The 23985-nt window shown below is 46.4% G+C and overlaps 1 protein-coding gene across 1 annotated transcript in view; it reads right to left on the bottom strand.

Moving 5' to 3' along the window:
• The window catches only part of ERBB3 (erb-b2 receptor tyrosine kinase 3), a 91599-nt gene extending 68436 nt beyond the window's left edge, over positions 1-23163 (bottom strand). Inside the window, exon 1 of the mRNA XM_083727386.1 lies at positions 22746-23163. Within this exon, the coding sequence (XP_083583512.1) occupies positions 22746-22917 (172 nt within the window). The 5' untranslated portion in view covers positions 22918-23163. The remainder of the gene's footprint in view (positions 1-22745) is intronic.
• Between the last annotated feature and the right edge of the window lie 822 nt (positions 23164-23985).

Raw genomic sequence — 23985 nt, 5'->3', positions numbered from 1 at the left:
AACAGAAGGTTGGGGGAAATTGTTTTTGCCACCTATTTGACCGACATGGATTCTTCATTTGACTAGATTCCAGCAGAGTGTCACATATTTCACTACAAAGAGGCTCCTGGGCCCCATGAGGTCTGGAACCTCAGCCTTATTGCACATGAAATTCAGACACACAGCAGGTGACTCATGAAAGATTTGATCATATCAGAAGCACCTGGAGGGAATTACAACATATCAGTACATATGGGTTGTACAACCGTCAAGCTTGCGAAAATATTGGAAGATGTAAGTTGCACAGTCTACAATTTTATGCTTTGCCCCACCAAGTAAAGCTTTGATTTTCCTATTGTTTTCCTAAGTTTAGGTAAGGAAGTCAGTCCTTTCAGTTTGAATGTTAGGCTCCAAATGTTCAAGGTCAATTTGCACCACCATTTCAACCTTTTGTGGACACCTCCATGCGGCCCTGGGGGAATAACTGCTTTCCTCACATTCAATGGACTCCATCAGCTTCCTTTTGAACATTTCAAAAGGTGTGAAGAAGTCATTTGGACTAAGTATTCAGAGGCAGTTTCCCACAGGAAAGAAGATATCCAATCAAGGGCTGAAAAGTCCCCAAGATTAAGTCATCAGCATTGTAAAAAGTCTATGGCAATCAACATCTAAATGACTCAACCATTTGCTCTTAACAGTCCACAGAGGCAGATGGTTGTAAATGCAGCTGTTTTCTTCCTCTTTAAAGGCTTCTATTAATATGGAAATAGGAAGAGGCCCAGCAGCAAGCACCAACACATCTATGTTACACAGTGGCAAAACCTATGAGAAATGCCACCACTTCTGCATGGGATCCTTGTAATTAAGCCAAAATCACCTCCAGGGGTCAGTATCTAAAACGGCTGGCTGTAGCTCAGCAGCTACAGGTATATCTTGGATACACCCCTGTACACTCCAGGGTTAACCGTCCAGAACTGCTGCTGCCAGTCAGTGAGGACAATATTGAGACAGATGAGCCAATGCTTTGACTCAGGATAGGCAGCTTCCTCTGTCTGGGCACCTAAAATGAAAGGGGGTCTTAAAGAATATGAGATAAACCCACCCTATGGTGACCCTTTAGGAATCCTACCTGAATTTAATGTGGTGGTTAAGATGCATTATGGGGTAATTAATCTGCATTAATTCTGGACCTTTAGAGAAACATGTCTAAAGTAGCATGTATATAGTCCCTGCCTATACAAATAAGTTTCTGGCTGTGCCATCAAGATGAACGACAACCGTCATAAAATAAACATACAAAAATATCCATTAAGTTTTAAAGTTTTTTTTAAAAATCATGCTGCAATAATCTGTTACTTCTTAAGGCACCACCTGTCTCTTTGTTGTTGTCTTTGCTGCCTCAAACTAATTTTTTTTAAAAAGGTAAAGGACACCTGGACGGTTAAGTCCAGCCAAAGGCAACTATGGGGTGCGGTGCTCATCTCGCTTTTCAGGCCAAGGGAGCTGGCATTTATCCAGAGATAGCTTTCCAGGTCATGTGGCCAGCATGACTAAACCGCTTCTGGCAAACGGAGGACGGTGATGGGTGCCAGAGTGCATGGAAATGCCGTTTACCTTCCCGTCGCAGCAGTACCTATTTGCACTGGCGTGCTTTCGAACTGCTAGGTTGGCAGAAGCTGGGACAGAGCAACTCACCCCGTCGCACAGATTCGAACCGCCGACCTTCCAATCAGCAAGTCCAAGAGGTTCAGTGGTTTAGACCACAGCGCCACCCGCTCCCTGTAAACTAATACAGTGACCACCTCTGGAAAGAATGCCCGGGAAATTATGCCCAGCTTTCAGGGCTAATCTTTCTAAACTTTGGGCATGATATAATGCCATCATGATGGGAACTTGCCACACTTGTTTCAATAAGAATCCTTCACAGCACATAGTTGCCTGATCAAGAACGTGGCCTGCTTTATAACTTATCTGTTGACTCTGTTGGTCAAGTTACTTAACCCACTTGATAAAATATTGACATTGGACATGACCCACGAACTAGATGTCAGTTAGGTGGCAGTACTGACAATGGCAAGAGAAGGAAGAGGGAGGTTCACTAATCACTGTCTGGGTTTAATTGCACCTTTCCCAATTAAAGTTCACATTTCAAGAGTACACCACACAGAAATTTTCTCACACACAACTCCTATTTTCTTTGCTCCACCTATACTTAGCAGCTAAGGAACTGGAACATTTTCAAAGGGGGGGGGGATTACTGATCAGATGCTTTTTGGAAACAGTAATTGGAGCTAGATTCAATCTTCCTCCCCTTTGTTGCTGTGTAGCTTATAACATGAGTGTGATTTTAACTTCTTCTTTTTTGAAAGATCTCCTTTGGAGCCAACATTGTTGCTTTGTGTTTGTGCGTGTTGTTCTGTTCAAAGGGGCCATCACCCAGAAACTGATAAGGAAGTGAAAAGTTAGAAGAATGCAAAGCAGGTTAGAATAAGATTGACAGGAATGAAATATAGCACTGTAAGTAAAGCAGAAAGGCAGTCTTATACACCATCACTAATCACTTCAAAAACCACACCTCTGCACCAGGTGAGACTGTCAGTAAAGGTAAAGGTACCCCTGCCCGTACGAGCCAGTCTTGACAGACTCTAGGGTTGTGCGCCCATCTCACTTAAGAGGCCGGGGGCCAGCGCTGTCCGAAGACACTTCCGGGTCACGTGGCCAGCGTGACAAAGCTGCATCTGGCGAGCCAGCACAGCACTCAGAAACGCCTTTTACCTTCCCACCAGTAAGCAGTCCCTATTTATCTACTTGCACCCGGGGGTGCTTTCGAACTGCTAGGTTGGCAGGCGCTGGGACCGAGCAATGGGAGCGCACCCCGCCACGGGGATTCGAACCGCCGACCTTTCGATCGGCAAGCCCTAGGCACTGAGGCTTTTACCCACAGCGCCACCCGCATCCCTGAGACTGTCAGTACTGTAGTGCTATAGTTTGCTCATAGTTGGGGGCGGGGGATGAGCTGCAATGGGAGAACTTCTTTTCCAAAAAGTAAAATATTCATTCAATGTTTTAAAAAGCAGAACAGTGACAATATAATAAAGTCATGGTTAGGAATAAAAGTTGTCTGAGTTCTCATGAATAAACAACCAAGACAAATCTGAAGACTAGGAATACAGACGCAACCAGCCTTGGAACAGTTCAGTTCCTGATCAGGTTGCGCTGTGAGTAGCTTGTTCTTCCATGAGTACATGGGGCCACATTTCATAGAACGATAGAATTGTAAGATTGGAAGGGAGCCCAAGGGTCATAGAGTCGAACCCTCTGAAATGCAGGAATCCTGCTCACAGCCAACACTGGGTGGCCCCGAACCACCAACCTTCTTAGTTAACAGCCAGGTGTTCTTAACCAACAGCACTCTGCCATATTGCTGCTCCCCACTAGCTGTCTATAGCTGTTTTTATTTCCCAGCGGTCGGCTAAGTTCGCTGAAAGCCCCTGGTGTCAAATGATGGAACAGTAGCTCAAGCTGTCATATATTATCAGATGGAAGCTATTGGATCCTTCTGCTACGGGGTAGCAAAGGCATGTATGGAATACAGCTGATATCTGAGGCATGTCGCACGGATAGGCCCTGCTTGGGCGGGGGTAGGAGGAGAATTTATTTCATCAGGGAAGAACAGGGCAGCTGGCTAGGAAGGCTTGTGTCCTTTCTGAAAGGTGGACAAGGGCACATGTCTTGGGGGAGGGAAGGGCAGAAAAACCAACAGGAAACATTACAAGACGTCTGCGATTCAAACGTTTCAGCTGTAATATGAATTAGATCAGTGGGATGGAATTGCACACTCTCCCCTCCAATGACAACCCCACACATTTTTCCTCTGGGAAACCTTGCTGCATGGGGTTTCGCTGATGCTCAGGGTCTCTTCTCAACTGACTGCCTTGTTTGGCCCTCTCTTGCACACCCAGATCAGATTTGCTGGTGACTGCAAGCTGGGCTATATATGGCAGCTGGTGGCAATAAGCAGTTTCTTCCTGAGATTGCCAGTTTTTGATTTGTGAAAAAGACACCCACCCAGTGGACCCTAGAGGACTCAAGGCAGAGAACTGGCAGAGCTCAGAAGGATTTAACAAGTTGAGGCCAGAGTCAAGCACGACCCAGAAAACCATGAATTCAAAGCCTCTCGCACCCAAATACTGGCGACCGGACAAAATTACAATTTGACTGGTCAGCCCCTTGGCTGGCAACACTGACCATGTGCAACTTGCCTCCCTTGCTTGAGCCTCAAGGAGATATCTGCATGCTCACCAGAGATCATTTCACTTGTCTGGATGCTGTGACCTACCCTCAGTGGCATAGCTAGCCGCTGGGGCACCCAGAGCAGGGCACATGCCGTGCACCCGGGGGTGGAGCAGGCTGTCCACAGGGGTGATTGGCGCAGTGATCCCTGCCCAGGGGGGCGACTGGCGCTTCGATCTGCGCCAATCCCTGCCCAGGAGGGCGATCAGCGCGGCGATCCCCGCCCAGGGGGGATTTTGTCACCCCCCTCAGAGATGACACCCGGGGCAGACAGCCCCCCCTTCCTACGCCCCTGACCTACCTCACAGGGTGGTTGTTGTTTTTTTTTGTGAGGATGAAATGAGGGGAGGGGAACTTTGTATGCTGTCCTGAGCTTCCCAGAAGCAAGACAGGATATACAGTGGTACCTCGGGCTAAGTACTTAATTCGTTCCAGAGGTCCGTTCTTAACCTGAAACTGTTCTTAACCTGAAGCACCACTTTAGCTAATGGGGCCTCCCGCTGCTGCCGCGCGATTTCTGTTCTCATCCTGAAGCAAAGTTCTTAACCCAAGGTAATATTTCTGGGTTAGCGGAGTCTGTAACCTGAAGCATATGTAACCTGAAGTGTATGTAACCCGAGGTACCACTGTATATTTAATGCAATAAATAAGATGAACGGAAAGTAAAATCGTACGATTCTGAGACTTGGACGATGGAAAAGGGCGTCAAACCAGGTTGCCTAAGGGGCAATACATTCCTGGGTCTTTGCTTCTCCCCATGACGGGGGCAGACACAGAACAAAACCCTCCTTCCTCTGATCTTTTCTGGACACCCCCGCCTTCCCTCCCACAGAAAGGAGGTGCATCCAACTTCTCTCATCGCCGTGGGTAGGTGTTCAAGCGATCTGCCTCCCATTCCCACAGACTTCCCCTGCGCTGCTAGAGAAGGCTGCTGACGGGTGCATAGCAAAGGGGGAAGGAGCTTTTGAGTCACAGGCTGCCCCAGGGTCCCGACCCAGAGCCCCTTCCAATTAAATGGCTGTCATGGCTACACAATGGGGAGCCTTTATGCCCTTGCATGGAAAAGGCGTTGGGCTGGCTTTCATTCCTCGGCTGCAGCCCATTAGGGGCCTTACTATAATGCTTGCTTGTCAGAGCAGCGACTAGCTTGAAACAAAAGAGCTACAGAGACAGAAAGCACCATGTCCCAAGATTTAAAAAAGTAGAGGGGGCTGGAGGAGAGAGAGAAAGAAATCCATGTTCTCAGCAGGGAAGGCAGCCTCCCCGCTACTTTTAGCCCTCCTATGATTGAGAATCTGCAGAGAAGGCAGGCAGTGGGAGGCAGAGGACACCAGCAGATCTTCCAGGTGAATTGTTGCCTGGAGGTCCACACATAAGAAAACTCATTCAGATGCCAGCACCAAAACAGGCCTCTATATTCCCCCTTCCACTTGTTACTTATTTCTTTCAAAGGATTTATCGTCCCATTTTTTTGAAAAGATGCTCCGTAAAGCAGCTCACGATAAATACATAGCCAAATACAAGATCTGGACCTCAGAAGGCTGTAAAAGCAGACTTCGGAATGAATAGGTAACTCCTGGCTAAATCTCAGAAGAAATAGCTCTCGCCTCTCCCTGTGATTAGCAGAAGGAAACAGTACATTTTGCAGAGTAAAATATGCAAATATATGCCGGTGTACAGTAATCTATAAAGGCAGTAGAGGTCATGGCCCTGAACTTGGGTAAACGTGGCCCAGAGTGCACACTCTGAGCTGATAACATCAGTAGAGAGCATCAATATGTATTTGTACCGTATTTAAAAACTGGAAACCCCTTCGCATTTAAAAATATTTGTATTGGTAATGTTTTCCAAACTACACCTGCAGCTTTGTTAAACATTTCCTACATTCCAATTGCTCTTAGCAGTTTCTGGATGACCCCCCCCCCCTTTTTCTAAGTCCCCCATGAGAAGCTATATATATATATATGCATTCCTTTGCAGAGCTGGTATCTGCCCCGTGAAACCAAGCACTCCACCATCAACATTCCTACACGCCCAACAACATGCATACACAATGCTTGCCGCTGGCTACAGGCGGCTGCTCAGGCTTGTTTCCATTTTGGGGTTTGCTGTCCAGCCTTTTATCTCTCTCCTTCTGGGAAATGTCCTTGCCTTTGTCCCTCAGCCCTCCCCACCCCACCCCCCATCCCAGACCACCACCATGGCCACCTTATTGTAAAACTAAAAAGGTGAGACAGAACATGACTCAGAGATAGCAAAATGAGCTGTCAAGCTTGGCTAAGCCATGTCTTTAAAAACAGGGCAGCAGAAAGAAAGAAAGAAAGAAAGAAAGAAAGAAAGAAAGAAAGAAAGAAAAGAAAGAAAGTATTTGCTGGGGAAAAAGAAGTAAAAAAGTTGAATTCATTCAAATTAACAAGGAGGTGTGTAGGGTTTTCTTTCCCCCTACTGCAAAGAACTTCTTAGCAAAATGATTTCTTCAACCATGAAGGTGCAGAACGCCCCCCCCCCAATAACTCAGGGGTGCCACTTCAGTGGAGGGGCAAGCAACTCTCCCCACCTTGTTTCACAGCTCATGCAATTATCCCTCAGGAAAAAAAAATATTATCATGTATAAATCTGCAACATGCTCTTAAATGCATCACTTTCTTTTCTTCCAGTCTGAGCTTGAATACAGTACAGTAGTACCTCAGGTTACAGATGCTTCAGGTTACAGACTCCGCTAACCCGGAAGTAGTATCTCGGGTTAAGAACTTTGCTTCAGGATGAGAACAGAAATCGTGCTCCGGCGGCGTGGCAGCAGCAGCAGGAGGCCCCATTAGCTAAAGTGGTGCTTCAGGTTAAGAACGGACCTCCAGAATGAATTAAGTTCTTAACCAGAGGTACCACTGTATACTGCTCTGGCGGGAAGGTAAACGGCATTTCTGTGCACTGCTCTGGTTCGCCAGAAGCGGCTTAGTCATGCTGGCCACATGACACGGAAGCTGTACGCAGGCTCCCTCGGCCAATAAAGCAAGATGAGCTCCGCAACCCCAGAGTCGGCCACGACTGGACCTAATGGTCAGGGGTCCCTTTACCTTTTATACCTAAAAGAAGGCCTTTGAACCTTGCTATATGAATCTCGATGCCCCCACACTTACATTTGTTCTCCCACCCACCAAACCGCCACCTGCCAACCCTGCCGCTGAAGCCTGAAATGGCGTTCCTGCCCACAACCAGCACTAGAAACTGATAAAGGATTCACTCACATTTAAAAGCATGTGGATTCCCTCCCAAAGAATCCCGGGAACCGTAGTTTGTTAAGGGTGGCAGGAACTGCAGTTTCAGTTCCCAGGATTCTCTGGGGAATTCCATGTGCTTTTAAAGGCATGGCGTGGGTGCGAACAGCTACATAACAATGAAGGGCTGCTCAGGTTCAGCTCTGTAAAATTCGTCGAAAAATGTTGCCGTCATCAGCAGACAACTACCAAACCAGTCCATTCAAACCCTTTAATCACTGCTGCCCTCCAAGTGTCCCTATTTTCATCAGAGAGGTGTTTGAGGGTATGGTAGGACATGCCTATTTTCATAGGAGAAATATTGGAGGGTATGGGACTTCACACCCCTATTTTCATGGGAGCAATGTTGGAGGGTATGTTAGCGCTGGGGCAATGGACCTATCCCACACACACACCCCATACCCACCTAAATCTGCTCTGGAGCATTGGGAGGAAACCGAGACCAGATTTAGAGGGTGTACAGGAGGAAAAGAGGGGGAGAATGTACTATTGAGCAAGGAGGCTTGCTTGCCTTGACATAATGTTCCCTGCAGCTTTACTACCCATGAAGTCCAGAGTCCAAAACTCCCTCATTGCACAGCGGACTCTTTGGAGAAGTGTTAGAAACGAGATAAATGGCACCTTAAACCTAGGTTGTGGGCACAACAACGGAATGTCTAGGTGCACTTTTTTAATAACAAGAATGCAAAGCTGAAAATGAACGAACTTCAGCTAAAATCTTATGCTCATTTTTCACATAGAATCAGAGTTGGAAGAGACCACAAGGGCCATCGAGTCCAACCCCCTGCCAAGCATGGTCTAGTCCTTCCCCTGGCCACCCCCTAATATTCTTAAGAGGGTCTCCAGTCTTCAGAGAGTAGCTGGAAGTGGGGAGGTAAAAAAATGTCCTCCTTTCCTTCCACTCTGCAGTTTTAATCTGAAATCTTAGGTGCAGTACTGCGCCCAGTGCTCAGAAACTGCTCGCACTACTGAAATTCCCTATCGCAAAATGTGCCTTGAACAATGGGAGTTTCGACCACTGCTTAAAGGTAAAGGTAAAGGGACCCCTGACCATTAGGTCTAGTCACAGACGACTCTGGGGTTGCAGCGCTCATCTCGCTTTATTGGCCAAGGGAGCCGGCGTACAGCTTCCGGGTCATGTGGCCAGCATGACTAAGCCACTTCTGGTGATCCAGAGCAGCGCACGGAAACACCGTTTACCTTCCCACTGTAGTGGTACCTATTTATCTACTTGTACATTGTGTGCTTTCGAACTGCTACGTCAGTACGTCAGTAGGAGCAGGGACCGAGCAACGGGAGCTCACCCTGTCGCGGGGATTCGAACCACCAACCTTCGAATTGGCAGGCCCTAGGCTCTGTGGTTTAACCCACAGCGCCACCGTGTTCTAGGCAAAATGTGCCTAGAACAATGGGAGTTTCAACCACTGCTTAGGAGTGTACTATTCTCCTATAAGCAGAACTTGGGTGACTATGACAGAGAGTGGAAAGAAATGTACGGATGCAGTGCTCAAAGGAATCACATGCCTTCAAAAGGGATGGGTGGAAAGAGAGGAAGGGTTGACAGCTCTGTGGCAGTTGGGAGCAGCAGCCAGCCGTGGGAGAAGGATAGCATGCAGAGTAACACATCTCCACAAAGGGAGCCGACCTCTGATCCTTCTCTGCATTCTTCTGTTTATAAATACTTCTCACTGCTACCCTTCTGGAACGACAGTACAGAGCCCCAAACAAGTATAAACCTGAGTTCCACATTTCCAGCCTAGAAAGACAGGCAGAAAACAAAATAAAACCTAGCCGCCTTAAGCTCACCATTCAGCACGCAACCATCTATGGGTGTTCCTCTTCCCTCCCCATCCCTTTTTTCCTCTTGTGCCGTGCTTATTAGATTGTGGGTGCAGGGATTGCCTCATTTTAGGCACTTTTATACAGATTATTATTCACAATCATAAATGACCCATTCTCCTCCTTACACACTGCATGATTGTGGTTTGTGTAGGCTGAGTTCACAGCTCGAAAACAATCGGGAGTGTATTAAAACCAGGAGGAAGTTGGCTTCTATAGGAAGAGGAGAGAACAGAGCCCCCGGTTTTTACTAAAGCCCAGCTACTTCCCATCTTAAAAAGCTGGAGCTCAGGTTTCTATAAATCATCGGCTGCCAATTGTGTTCTCATACCTGGCCCTCGGCCATTTCCAACTGCCAGGGAACGTTGTCAGCCCCATTCACCCTTTTGCTTCCTGGTGCCAACTGGAGCCCTTGCCCATCGTGACATCAGGGAAAAGGAGGACAATCGCCACACTTATCTGTGCAGATAGGATGCATGCTACTGGTCCTGTGTATGGAGAAATCATACATGCATTCAACAGGGCTTCATAGATCCATTAATTCAACCTTCACCAACCTAGTCCTCTCCAAATGTTTTAGACTACCATCCTTCCTAACCACTGGCTGTGCTGGCTTGGGCTGATAAGAGATGAAGTCTTAAAAAATACCTGGAGAAGAGGCTGATCTGGGTTTCAGATGCAGCACCTTGGAAATTCACAATTCAGATCTTGCTCCCATAACCGCTCCTCTACATGCAATTTAGGGATAATCCATCTGAGCTACATTACAGGGCTGTTGTACAGATGACCGGGATAATGTGCATCAAGAACACTCAAAAAAGCTGCATAAACAGTAGCAGCAATACTACCAACTCTGGCACACGGTTGCCCGCCACACAGAATTCAAAGTTCACAGTGTCTGCATTCAGGTGTACAGTGGTACCTCGGATTACATATGCTTCAGGTTACATACACTTCAGGTAACAGACTCTGCTAACCCAGAAATAGTACCTCAGGTTAAGAACTTTGCTTCAGGATGAGAACAGAAATTGTGTGGCGGCAGTGGGAGGCCCCATTAGCTAAAGTGGTACCTCAGGTTAAGAACAGTTTCAGGTTAAGAATGGACCTCCGGAACGAATTAAGTACTTAACTCGATGTATCACTGTAATACTAAGCCACAGTTTAGCTTTATGAGAACAAGCCCAGTGAACCTCTGTCTCATATGCTCCTATTTTCCTCTCTTCCCCTGGCACAACCATGGGGAGATTGAAAGGTTCCATTTTAGGGTCACTGCGGCTTACGCGAAAGGCCAACATCTGGGGCCCTCCAGATGCTGCTAGACTACAAAACCCATCATCCCTGGCCGTTGGCCTTATTGGTTAGGACTGATAGAAGCTGTAGTCCAACATCAGGGGGTAGGACTAGATGGGCCCAACTCTACAATTCCATGATTCTATGATGTGGACTCTCACTTCCTGCTCTATGGTCTTCCCCATACAGAAAATACAAAGCAAGGAGTGGCTGGGTGGTAACTCAGTATTTCCTCCTGTACCTTTGAAAGGGCCACTCAGCTGGGAGATGAGGCAGCAAGTGCCTTTCACCCACCTGTTTCCTGCATACAACGCTTTTCCCTCCACCGGTTGGAGCGAGGAGGGTTATAATCACATAACATTGTGAGTTGGGCTTTGATGAGACTATTTTGGAATGGAGTTGTTAGCACCCAAAACCTCCTAAACTGTCTTTGAAGAGAGTGTGCCAGGAGAACAGAGGTCAAATTCAGCCACAAAACTTACTAGATGACCTTGGGTCAGCCACACTCCCATGATCTATTTATACCTCACAGGGTTGTTGTGAGGGTTTGCTTGTTTTGGGTTTTGTTTTTTTTTAAAAAAAGAGGCTTATGTCACCCTGTTCCTCAGAAAAACTGCAGGATGCAACTATAACAGTCCTGACGGTGGACTGATGGAATCTGTCTTGTCCTATGCCATTCCTGAACTTCCACCATATTCCAATCAGAGGTGCAGTGGTCCAAGGTTGCAGGGGGTTCTAGCAGGGTCCCCACATCCAGCATCCCAGAGCCACCCAATCAGCATGAAAAGGAAGCTGTTTGGCAACTAAGAAGCCCTTTGTGTTTATTGGAGTCAAGCAGAGTGAAAGGAGGCGAGTTGGGTAAAGATTGGCTCCTAGGGTCACTCTGAAGGAGGCACATGGCATGGGAATGGAGTTGTTCTGTATGCTCCATAGCTAAGCATCTAGGAAGAATGAAAACACAAGGTGTTTCAGTTTCAAGAGAATGGTGTGCATGTTCTGTTGCGTAACAAGGTAAACACAACTTACGTCGCTCAGAAAGAAGCTATTGGAGCGTTCCAAAACATTTGCCCACAAACATGCACACAAAATAGCAGACCTAGCTGAAAGGCAACACAGAGAGATCTGCATTGAGCATTGCAATGCATACATCATTATCATCATCATCAAATTATATTTGAGAGAAGAAAAGGCTAAGGAGTAAACTCTACACAAATCCCTAAGACAGCTGGATGGCGCCTTGCACGCCTCCCTCCAGCAACTCCAGCAGCCAAGCTAGCGTCAAACGTATTGCTCTGCTTCCCTTTGGACCACACCAGCAAGGTCTCGTTATCTGGGCATCCCCAAAACCTCCATTCAACACTGCCCAGGCTTGCGCTCCACAGAGGTCACTTTTGGTGCTGCTAATACAGTGGTTTGACTTCACCCCCGGAGGCGCGCTCCATTGTCTCACGAGACAGACGGGTGCCAGCGACGACAATTATAACACGACTGTATAATCTTGCATAATCTTAGAAGGGGGCTTGGGCTTGAAGTGACCCTGCACTTCTGAACTGGACTGATTCCAAGGGAATATGCATGCTGTGAAGCTGCCTCTAGCAGAGCTTTATTTGTGCCTCTGCTGCTACAGCCCCTGTTCCAAAAGTGTATCCTCTGTCAGGAGGAGGCGTAAGAATGTAGAAGAAGGCAGGCTCTGAAAAGCCTTTTTTTTTTTTTTTACAAGGGGCAATGTCAAAGTTGAAAAGCCTAAAATTAGTGCAGGCAGCTGCACTGGAAGCCACAGGTGCTTCTGTGTGGCTTTCCCTCTCTGCCCACTTCCTCCTCCCTCCTCTCTGGTCTTGGTAAGAAAGAAAGAGAAGAGCAACAATCATTCTGTCCCTCCAGGGTGTCCCTATCATCAGGAGCCTTTCTCATTTCAGTTGATTAAAATACTTAACTAAAAGTAGAAAGATTTTGACAGATTTTTTTCTGAGCACTTGGGACCAAAAGAAAGTAATTTAAAACAACCGCTGAGACATTATGTTCCAAATCTGCTAGACAGAACCAGTCAGAGGAGGATGATAGTGGGTGTCCAGTCCCCTTACCCCATAAAAGAAATCCTGGCCACACCCATGGTGAGGGGTGAACTACAGTTCCCAGCATAAATGTATGGCATGTACGGAGCTGAATAATAATAATAATAATAATAATAATAATAATAATAATAATTTATTATTTGTACCCCACCCATCTGGCTGGGTTTCCCCAGCCACTCTGGGCGGCTTCCCCAAAGACCAAAAATACACTAAGATGTCACTCATTAAAAACTTCCCAGAACAGGGCTGCCTTAAGATGTCTTCTGAATGTCAGGTAGTTGTTTATCTCTTTGACATCTGGTGGGAGGGTGTTCCACAGGGCGGGTGCCACTACCGAGAAGGTCCTCTGCCTGGTTCCCTGTAGCTTTGCTTCTCACAATGAGGGAACCGCCAGAAGGCCCTCGGCGCTGGACCTCAGCCTCCGGGCAGAACGATGGGGGTGGAGACGCTCCTTCAGGTATCCTTCCCTCAATTCAAAAACAACAACAACAACCCTCTTCTGTGGATAAGCTCCCTGTCCTAAAACCTACATCTGCCATAGGATTGCTTAAGTGGCGGTTCCAAGAGCTATCCTGGTGTCTGTCCCTAACACCCATTCAAACTGCGGGGGATGAGCAACATTGTTTTTCTCTCTCTCAGTTGACTCAGTGCTCTGTTTGTGAAGACACCCTGTGCCTATCTGGCAGGAGAGGACACACGCCAGGTGTGGGCGGAGGCTGTGGCCACGATGCTTTTCAACACCCCTTGTTTGGATATGGTCCCTCAAGTAGATCACCCCTCCAATACATCATCCCTCTTGCTTTGCTGCCGCTCGGAGTTGCTTCATGGCTGGGCATCCACCCTTCCGATCTTCCCCTGCACACCTGGTTTTTCGCTTGCGGCTATTTACTCAGCAAGCACTACCTATTACGAAAGGTCCTCCCTCCACCCCCCCTCCTTTGGAGTGATTCAGATGGGAGGGGCAATCCTGCCCAGCCCTGGCCATGCAAATCTCTGACAACATAAGCTGTGCATAGATGGAAGAGATTAGGGCACAGCCCCTTGGACCCAAAAGTTGCACCACGGGGAAATGGCTGCCTGCATTAGGAAACAGGAGAGCGTGAAAAGGAGAGCTCCTCCAAGGAGGAGATCCAGAACGACATTTTCAGTGCCAGGTGGGCCTCAACATCCCAGAAGAACATCTGTGCCTTTTTGTGAGCATCTCTAGCTAAAGTGGAACAATCTCCCCCATCGATTTTGGACCACTTGCTTAAATACAGTGATGGTTTTTCTACCAGGTTAAATTGGCTACGGACCCTGCAGGATTTACTGGTATTTGCATTTCCTTGCATCAGGTGGCTTGGCCCAAACGCCTGAGGCAGCTGGAGCATTTATAAGTCATTTTCTGAATCTGTTGGGTACCCTTTTTTAAAACAATGATCCTTCACATTTCCCCCCCCCCCCAAGGAGCTCCGTATGAAGCCAGCAACCAGAGTCTTCTAGATTTGTGCTGATCAGACTCCTTTTTCTTTTTCACAACTAGAAATTCTGTTGTCATCCAGCAAGAGCTCATGGGATTTTTGAAGAGCACATAAGTACCCTGTGTTGACTGACCCTGAGTATGCACAAGAAGTGCCTTGTTGGAAAAAGCCCAGCATTCTTCGCAAGAACCCCAGTGAGCAGCGAAACACCCAGTTCTCCAACAGAATTAGCTTGCAGACCACAATCGAACGTTTTGTCAACCTTCATTCTACAGCATGCTTCAGTCAGCAGCGACCATTTTCATACACATTTGCAAGATGGACGCGGCCATGATACTCAGTGTCTCTGATCATGCACAAAGTACCTCCCCCTCTCCATGGAGTAACCACAACCAATTTGGCACTAAAACTTGGTTCTGGGGCAAAACCTTATATTACAGTTAATCTACTATGGATCCCCTACATAGTCATGTTCCCACTGAAATGCCAGGATTCCTGAATCCCCTCCATTTGCCTAGCACTTTGCAGTTTCCAAATTAATAATCATTGAGCAAGAGACTTAAGGAGTTTGGTCAAACCAGAAGTGAAGGTCCAGCAACAAAGAGTTCTTTTATCTCAAGAGCGGGAGGCAGGGACTGAACCAAGGGCTGGACAGATTCCAATCAGAAATAAATGTATCAGAGAAATAGGCTCCATTGTTTGGTCCCTGCTCCGTTATCATTTGTATCTCAGCCCCACAGATGTTTATCCCCCTGACAATACAGGCTGTCCTTCTTCCATCCATAGGCACACACACAAATAACATGCATGAAACCCTAAAGTTACAATACACTCACACACTAGCTTCTCTTTCACAAACTCCCAGATTTTTGTGAAGCAAATGCAATTGGAGGTACAGTCAGTGATGGGCAACCTGTAGCCCTCCAGATTATGCTGAACGGCAATTCCCATCATCTCTGACCTATTTTCCATGCTGGTTATGACTGATGGGAGTTGGAGACCTTCAACAACTGGAGAGTCAGAGGTTTCCCAATCCCTGGTGTAGACAATGAAAGCAATCACAGTCTACGTGAGTAGAATGTCGAGTGTAGATGCAAGAATCCAAGACTCAAATCCCTGCTTAGCTAGGAGGTTCGCTGCTGACATCACTGCCTCTTAGTCATAACCTACCTCGCAGGGCTATTATAAAGGTTAAATTAAATAGCTCAATGTAAGGCACCCTACAATAGTGGATAAATGTGACAAATAAATAATGGTCTTGGTGTGGCTCAGTGTTAGAAACTGGGGTAGAAAAGCTAGGAGCCAAATGGCTTCTGGGACCTGGGTTGTAGGCGCCAAAACAGAATGTCTAGTCGCCACAGGGTGGGATGGGGGGTTGGCAACACAATTTATTTATTATTTTGATAAGCATGAATTAATATTAACAATGTGTCACTTATGTGAATTGCATATCACATTTAATACATGCTTAATTTTGTGTTTACAATAAAGATATTGGTACCATACTTCAGGTTTTCAAAACACTCTTTACTGTTAAACTCCTTAACATATAGTCTATCCTTAACATATACTTTGAGGCTTCAGAGCACATACATTTCAGTAATCCTTGAGTGTCAGCCAGGCACAAAAAATGGCAACCAGTCTTTTTGAGGGGCTCGCAAATGGAGAACCTTTAGACACAAAATGCACCTGGCATCCGGCTAATTTCAAACCCTGGTGTGGCTTCTAAGAGTTTTGCCCTCCCTCCCTTTATGCCATGTGCCCTCCCAACTCATCCAGTCTGCCGGAGGAGCTGGGTGCTCCACAGGCACTTTGGCACAAGGCACCTCTTTTGCTCTGGCACCCTTTTTGTGTCATCCTAGTGTCTGACTTTCATTCCAGCTTAATCTGCAGGGAGGCCAATTTGTGGCTAATGCCACATGAAGGCAGGGTAGACCTGGACTGATGATGTCCCGGTCCCTCCCAACCCTAAGATACAATTATTTTCTCTGCAGCCTAGAAAATACACACACACACACACACACACACACACACAGAGAGAGAGAGAGAGAGAGAGAGAGAGAGAGAGGAGTAGTAGTAGTTTTAAATCTATCAACAGAGCAGAGAATTGGCCAGGAACTGGAAAGTCGACAAAGCCTTCTTAACCTTTAGAAGATTTCTTGTACATATTAATTGAATGACCCTTTCTGGAAGGGAGCAGGCCTGGAGAAGGTGTGGAGAGTATTTGTGGCAATTAGCAGTGTGGCTGTGTTGCAGTGTTGTTGACACGAGAGCAGAACTGTGAGGACCAGGGTGTTGGAGAGATGATACTATGGCAGTGCTTAGGATAAGCAAGATAGAGTTCCTCTTATCAACTCATCGCCTTCAGATCTTGTAAAAGCTACACTTGAAACCTAATATAACAATGGGCTCATCCCGGCGTCAACCAAAGAGAATTCCTGGACCAAGGCTAAACCAGGCAATTGCATTAATTACTCTATTCCAGGTCTAGTCAATGTGCTACTGCTCCAGTTGTTGTGGGTTACAACTCCCAGCAGCCCCAGTCAGCATACTCAGCAGCCAGGGATGATGGGAGTTGTAGTCCAAAACATCTGGAAGGCACTATGTTAGCTACCTAATCAATACACTTAAGCAATATGTCCAACATACAGTCACACCTCAGCTCCCGAGCGCCTTGGGAGTCGAATGTTCTGGCTCCCGATCGAAAACTAGAAGTGACTGTTCTGGTTTTCAAATGGTATTTTGGAAGCTGAACTTCTGACAGGGCTTCCGCAGCTTCCGACTGGCTGCAGGAGCTTCCTGCAGCCAATCGGAAGCCACACTTTGGAAGTCAAACGTTTCAGAAGTCGAACGGACTTCTGGAACAGATTCTGTTCGACTTCTGAGGTACAACTGTAAGGCCAAACTTCCCCTTGGCGTTTAATGCCTAAAAGTGAGACAGAACGGAACTCATGCCTGTCTGGAGTACCTTCCCCACAGTCCCAGATGCATGTAGCACGGGTCTGGTAATTTGGGGAGGGGGAAGAGGCCTGCCATACGTGCTCAAAATGTTACCACTTCATTTTTTCAAGCCAAGTCTAGTTCTGTGTAACATCAGGATTCTACAGACATAGCATTGTCATTAGAATTATAATAGACCTCATCTCACAGATATGGTCCATTTAGGACATGGGCAGGCAAACTAAGGCCCGGGGGCCGGATCCGGCTCAACCACCTTCTCAATCCAGCCCGCGGACGGTCCAGGAATCAGCATGTTTTACATGAGTAGAATGTGCCCTTTTATTTAAAATGCATCTCTGGGTTATTTGTGAGGCATAGGAATTTGTTCTTTTTTCTTTTCTTTTTTCAAAACATAGTACGGCTCACAAGGACTGAGGGACAGTGGACCAGCCCCCTGCTGAAAAAGTTTGCTGACCCCTGATTTAGAAGTTACTAGGGGTCCTTTCCCATGTCTTTTCACACTTGGAAAGGGCCAGGAAAAATCTGTGCAGGTACATACGTACATACTTTTCACATGGAAGAAAAATGCAACCAAAAAAAGGTTGATCCCCTCCCCATGAGGACTTGGTTTTAGGCCAGCTTATGTGTGGGAAGGTGGGGGGGGGGCTCTGACCCATGGATTCTTAAGAAGTAGACGATTTTCTCCGAATCTCAGCATTGCTTAGGCAGGTGTGTCTTGAACTGGGCATCTGGGCAGAGAAGGGAGGTTTTCCCTCTAGTTTATCTGACTGACACTGTTTGATTTTCTTCCCACTGACAAAAGCTACAGCATACATGGGGAAAGCAATTAGCAGAGGCCAAGAATGTTGACACAAAACTGGTTTCGGGCAACTGGGGAAACCTGGTCTCCATTAACCCAGGGAGGAGAGCAAGAGAGGGCTCATTAGCAAGTGCTCATTAAGTGGAAAAAAACGTAAACAAGGTTCCCAGCACTTGGTTGTCCAGCAGCTGTGTACCAACACATCAACTTAGCGAGAAAAATAAAGGTTGTTTCCTCTTGGCAGAGGAAATTAAGACAGCTGAGAACAGAGGAAGCTGCTATATACCAAGTCAGGTCACTGCCCATCTAGCTCATTTCTGTATGCACTGACTGGCAGAAGCTTGCCAGGGTCCCAGGGCAGGAGCCTCTGCAAACTGTTACCTGGAGAGGCAAAAGGTTGAATCTGGGATCTTCCACATGCAAAACAGTTGCTCTACCGCTGAGCTATGGAAGGAATCGCAGAAATGCTTCTGTAGGGGAACCAGTGAAGGTTCCCTACGGAGGTCTCCCTTCCTTCTCAGTTTCATTGTGTCTATTTGGCCTCATGACTACCTTCCAATAAGGTAGCAGTTCCGAGGGTTAGAAACATGCCAGCGCTGCCTTGGTGCTGGCAGCAGAAAAGGTTGTGAGATGTGATCGCTCTGTAGAGTCCTAACAACAACATAGAGGACAATGACCTATCTGACTTCACAGTGGGTGATTTCACCTACAAAGTGGCTCCCCACAGCAGAGTTGTTCATTAGTGAACAGCTGCAGAGTACAAGTGCCTTGAAACACACCGTGTAAAGTACAAAAGGCAGAATACATGTCAGCAGAAATGCAACTTAAAGCAAAAAGGGGCATCATTTGTGCCAGTGCAAATATACCAGCCTCGAGAGTTAGGGAAGACGAGAAGGGGTTGTTCTGGGTAGGGTCACAGGGCTGGAGGTGTGCCAAGAGGCCACACTTCCCTGCAAGTACATAACCCTACCCAAGGCCACACATCGCTGCAGGCACCTCACATAAACACCTTTGCAGAGGAAGACCGGTCAATCTGTTTGTTATAATTGAATATATTGATTAGTTGCTCTTCAGTTAAATAAGGTCTTACAAAAACATTGCTCCCATGTTAATTGGCATGAACTGTTGTTGTTGTTGTTGTTGTTGTTGTTGTTGTTGTTGTTGTTTTACTGCTCTTTTAAGCAGCCTCTAGTGCAATGTTTAAGGGGTAGACCCAACATTTAGTAATAATCAGAGCAGGCATATTGAAGTCAATGAGTTTAGGTCAATTCATTTAAACAGGTCTGCTGCTATTACTAATGTTGGAGATTAGATTTTGCAGTCCAACAGCATCTGGAGGGCCACTGCTTGGTCACTCATTCACCTTTTTTTGCAGAGGGCCCTGTGCTTTTGGAGACCCTCCACGCTACTATCGTTTTTAAAATGACAACAACCCATCTTAGCAGTTCAAGCACAATTTATTGATTTTCAGCATAAATTATTTGTGGAATTCACTGCCACAAGATATAGTAATGACCTCTGGATTAAATGGCTTTAAAGCAGGATTAAACACCCATATGAATAACAGTCATAATGAAGCCTCCAAGTGCCAGTTGCAGGGTTCAAGAGCAAGAGAGAAGAACTATTGCCTCTTAGCATTGCTTGTTGGCTTCCCAGAGGCACCTGGCTGGCTGCTATCAGGGTCCTGGACAGGAAGGACTTTTGCCCAATCCAGCAGCATGGGATCTTCTTATGTTCTTATGACAACAAAGCCTTGCTAAAAGGTTACTCCCCCCTCTCTAGCTTTCTCCTTCATCCACCACCTTGCAGCCCCTAAACATTCCCTAGAATACACCAAGAAAACTGCATTCCAGATAACATGGACATAATAAAAAAGGATGGGGAACCTGTGGCCCTCTCCATCAGCCTCGACCACTGGCCATGCCGGTGGGTCTGATAGGAGATGAAGCTCAACAACATCTGAAAGGTTGCAGATGGTTCCCCAACCCACTGGTGCAAAGGGAACCTGCCGAGGAAGTTAAGCATTCCAAAGGACTTTGTTCTCAAAAATATTTGCAAACATATTTACGGCAGAAAAACGGAACGAATGCTTAACTTGTTTTGACTCTGTGTCCAGTGTCTAAAAGAGGAGGACGTTCATAGTTCTTTCACACACACAACCCCCTCCCCAAAGATTTTTTATTTTTAACAACAGATAGCCAAGGAAACACTGTACAGAAAAAATCCTCCATACCACAGTGCCTAGCTGGAGAGGTTAACCTTTCAAACAACATTGATTTAAGGGACTCCTTTTATTTCTCCCAGTCTGTTGGCTTAAGAAACCACAAAACAAGATAGGACAGTGGACTTGGCCCTTTTCAAATCAAAACTTTTTCTCCCTTTGCGGTGTTTAATCTTCGCACTTGGAACCTGCCTGCCCAAGGTATGGATTGAGTCTGACGGGAATGAAAGAATGCCACCTGCAAGGCAACAGGGCCTCTCCCCTTTCTCCCCCAATGACACAGTTCAGCAATGGGAGATGAAAAGGCAAGAATGACTATGGCAAGTCCCACACAGAGACACACACAGACATTCCTTAAGTAGAATTTAAATACATAGTGGAAGTCTCTCCATAATCAGAGCAGAAGGTCAAGCTCAAAACTTGTCCAACATCCTGTTAGCTACACTGGTCAACTAGGGACAAGACTGCAGTGTATTCCCCAGCAACTAATATTCAGGGGCTTATTGCATGTGCAGAGTGCATTTCCCTCTTTGTAGCCTCCTTGAACTTGTCTAATCTCCTTTTAAATCCATCCAAGTAGGTGGTCATCCCTGCCTCTTGTGGGAGCTGTCGTTATGTGCCGTGCAAAGAAGTACTTGATTTTCTCTGCCCTGAATCTCCCCAATATTCAGCCTCATTGAATGATCCTGTGTTCTAATATTATATGAGAGCAGGAGAAAGTCATGCATCAATACTAATGTAATGCCCCCTTATTTTTGGGTAGCAGGCAACAAGAACCCACAGAATTCTCTACATCACAACACCTACATTGCACCCCCAGGATAACTGGGGCAAGGCAAGTTTTTCCCAATAGTTGGCAGTTGGAAATATCATGGTTGGTTCAGAATTTGTGTAAGCACAGCACACTGGAGAAGAGTTGAAAGAGCGTGTGTTACCTCATTGGATTTTTCTACTCAAGATCACCATTAGTTAAAAGTGTTGACAAGCTTGTTTCCAACTCTCCCCCCTTGCATGTTCTTTCAATATAGGTGGAGTCAGGATTCTAATCTATATTGGTGACAGGAATGTCAGATACACAGGCTCACGCCCCCAAACTCCATTAATTAGTCTGGAGTAGCTGCCACTCCCTCACGCAGCCTCAATAACTACAGTGGATCCGAATCCCCTACTTAACCCCATAAACCTGTTTTGAAAGGGCAGGATGAATCCACTCCTTTGCCATATTTCAATCTACCAACAGGCAGGGTTATTAGAGGGCAATTGATCAATATGAACCGCAGGTCCCAACCATGTTTACACAGAAGTTAGTCATACTGTATTCAACTGAGCTTACTCCCAGGTAAGTAGGGTTAGGGTTTGTTATTTTATGTGCCCTGGATAAGGAACTATGAAGAGGAAGTTACTCTGACCCAAGAATCCCCCCCCCAACCAAATAAAGAATGAAAGAATTAAGTTCTCCTTAAGAACATCATGAGTGAAGGGACTCCTCAGGGAGGAGAACATGGCACTGAATAAAATTTTGTGGAAGAGTTGTGTGAAGTAGCCACTTGTCTCATACATCACTAATGACTAATACAATAATAATTTTTCCCTCCAAGATGGCACTTAACTTCAAGGGGAAAAACAAAGAGTCGAATCCTACCTGAAAACCACACCTTCTCTAACCTATATATCCTGTAAGCCCCAAATCCCAGGTATGTAAGTGTGGAGGGGCTATGGAAACTCAGTGAAGAGGAAAACGCACTTTGCACATGCTCACAGTCACTTGTTTATTATCATTACTTCAGGTGCGCCAGGGTTTTGAGGTTTAAACAAGACCTAGGGAATCAATTTCAAAGGCTGGGAGGGCTGAAAATCAAGTCCTGGTTCTGTAATTTCAGCCTAAAGCACCCCCCCTACACACACACACACACACACACACACACACACAGTCTTCCCCACAGTTGATTCCAAAACCCAACCCTTCAAACAAGCAAAACAACATTTTACAGATTCCATAAAGTTTGCCTTGAAGTTTCTGCCCTCCCTTTTAGGAGAAACACACACGCCTCTCCTCCAAACCCCGCAATCAGCGAGCCAGGATCGCGCTCCTCAGACCCGTACCAATCGCGAAAATAAAAGATCGTTGTGGTTTGTTTGTTTGTTTGTGTGCGTGGGTGGGGGTGTCCCTCTCCCTTTAGAGAGAGGAAGAGCTGAGAGGCTGGGGAAGACGAGACACAAAAATAGGTTTTGCCACAGCTCGGCGGCACAGGTTCAAAGGCGTCTCTCCGTGGTATGAAACTAGTACGCAGTTCCCCTCCCTACGGCTGACAAAACGAGAGAAAGATAATCAAACGCCTCGGATCCGATTTCAGGGGAGGAAGTAGGGGGGTTTACACACCACTATCATGCGGGATATAAACACAGCCGCCGTGTAAGGTCCTGTTTAGGGCTAAACAGACACTCGATTGTGTTATTGCAAAGGGCAGTTTTCTCCTCGCGATTCCGCTCAAGGCAGCCAAAAAGAAAAGAAGACGACAGATAACACACATTTTTAGACTGTTCGGGGTCACATACCTGCTTGAGAAGCTGCAGACCGCAGGCTCCACAGGAGAAGGACCAGCCAAGGCACGAAGCTTCTGACCAAGTTGCTCTTCATCGTTAAAAGATCTTGAGTTGCTTTTGTATTTTGCTTGGGCTTTTTCCTTCCTTTCTCTGCCTTCCTCCCACCACCACTTGCTCCTGGCATGCGGCGGCGCGTTTTTCAGGCTATGGCATTCTGCATTTGGGATGAGGAAGAGGGCGGCAGGATGAGCCACCTGATCCCCAAGGGAAATGCCCACCAAGCTCTCCGGTTCTCTGGCTCAGCGGGGGTGTATGGAGCCGATCGCCTCCGTCCCCGCCGCCTCTCGACGCGGCAAGTTCTCCTCTAGAGCCAAGAACACCAGCCGTGGCGCCTTTGATCAGTTTCACTTACACACAACAACTCGCAAATTACACACACTTCATTCAAGGGGAAGCTTAAGTCGCGCCTCATTGGCTGAGGCTGCGCTCTAGCCTGGCCAATCAGAGGACAACAGTCTAAGCTCCCATGCCGAGGAGTGGAAAGCGGAGATTTGTATTACTGTATTATTACTTTTTTAACAAGAAGGGTGGAGGTAGAAAGCCTTATCTAGTTCTAGGCAAGGGTGTTCCACGTTGTTGTTGTTGTTTTGCAAACTCTCATGAAAAAGAGTTCATAATAACGCGCGCACCGCTGTAGTCAATGAATCAAACTAGCAACGAAACTACGAACATGAGAAACCGTACCATATCAACATAATCCATTATCTGACTATATTGTGGATAATTTTTTGTTAGTGGTCATTTTGCCTTGAGGGTGGGGATTCACCCCCACCCCATCAAGCGATGAATAAATTATATTTATTAAATACATACATACATACATACATACATACTGGTAGTAGCAGGGACGTGCAAACAACTTTGGTTAGTAAAAATCCCACTGAGCCACGCTCTGCAGATTTAATCCACTTCCCTGATTATATGAAAAGTAGATGACCCATTTTCCCCGTTACAATCTGACTCCTGTGTCTATACATAAATACCCTTGGCTGGACCAGGCTTCCCCTTCACCTCCAGGTTTAGTAATTAAGAAAACCTTAAAAAAGGTTCTCTCTCTCCCATTAAGCAGACCCTGGTTCCTTAGGACTATCCTGCTATATAAAGAAGGGCAGCTAGGCTGAGGTTTTTTTTTAATTAGCTGTGATTTAACTGATATTGAAAAAGTTGAGATGCCCACCACTTTCTCCTCTTA

This window comes from Podarcis gaigeae (genome assembly GCF_964106915.1).
Source record: "Podarcis gaigeae genome assembly, chromosome: 2".
Lineage (NCBI taxonomy): Eukaryota > Metazoa > Chordata > Lepidosauria > Squamata > Lacertidae > Podarcis > Podarcis gaigeae.
The sequence above is the reverse complement of the archived record's forward strand: the minus strand, read 5'-3'. Positions and strand labels throughout refer to the sequence as shown.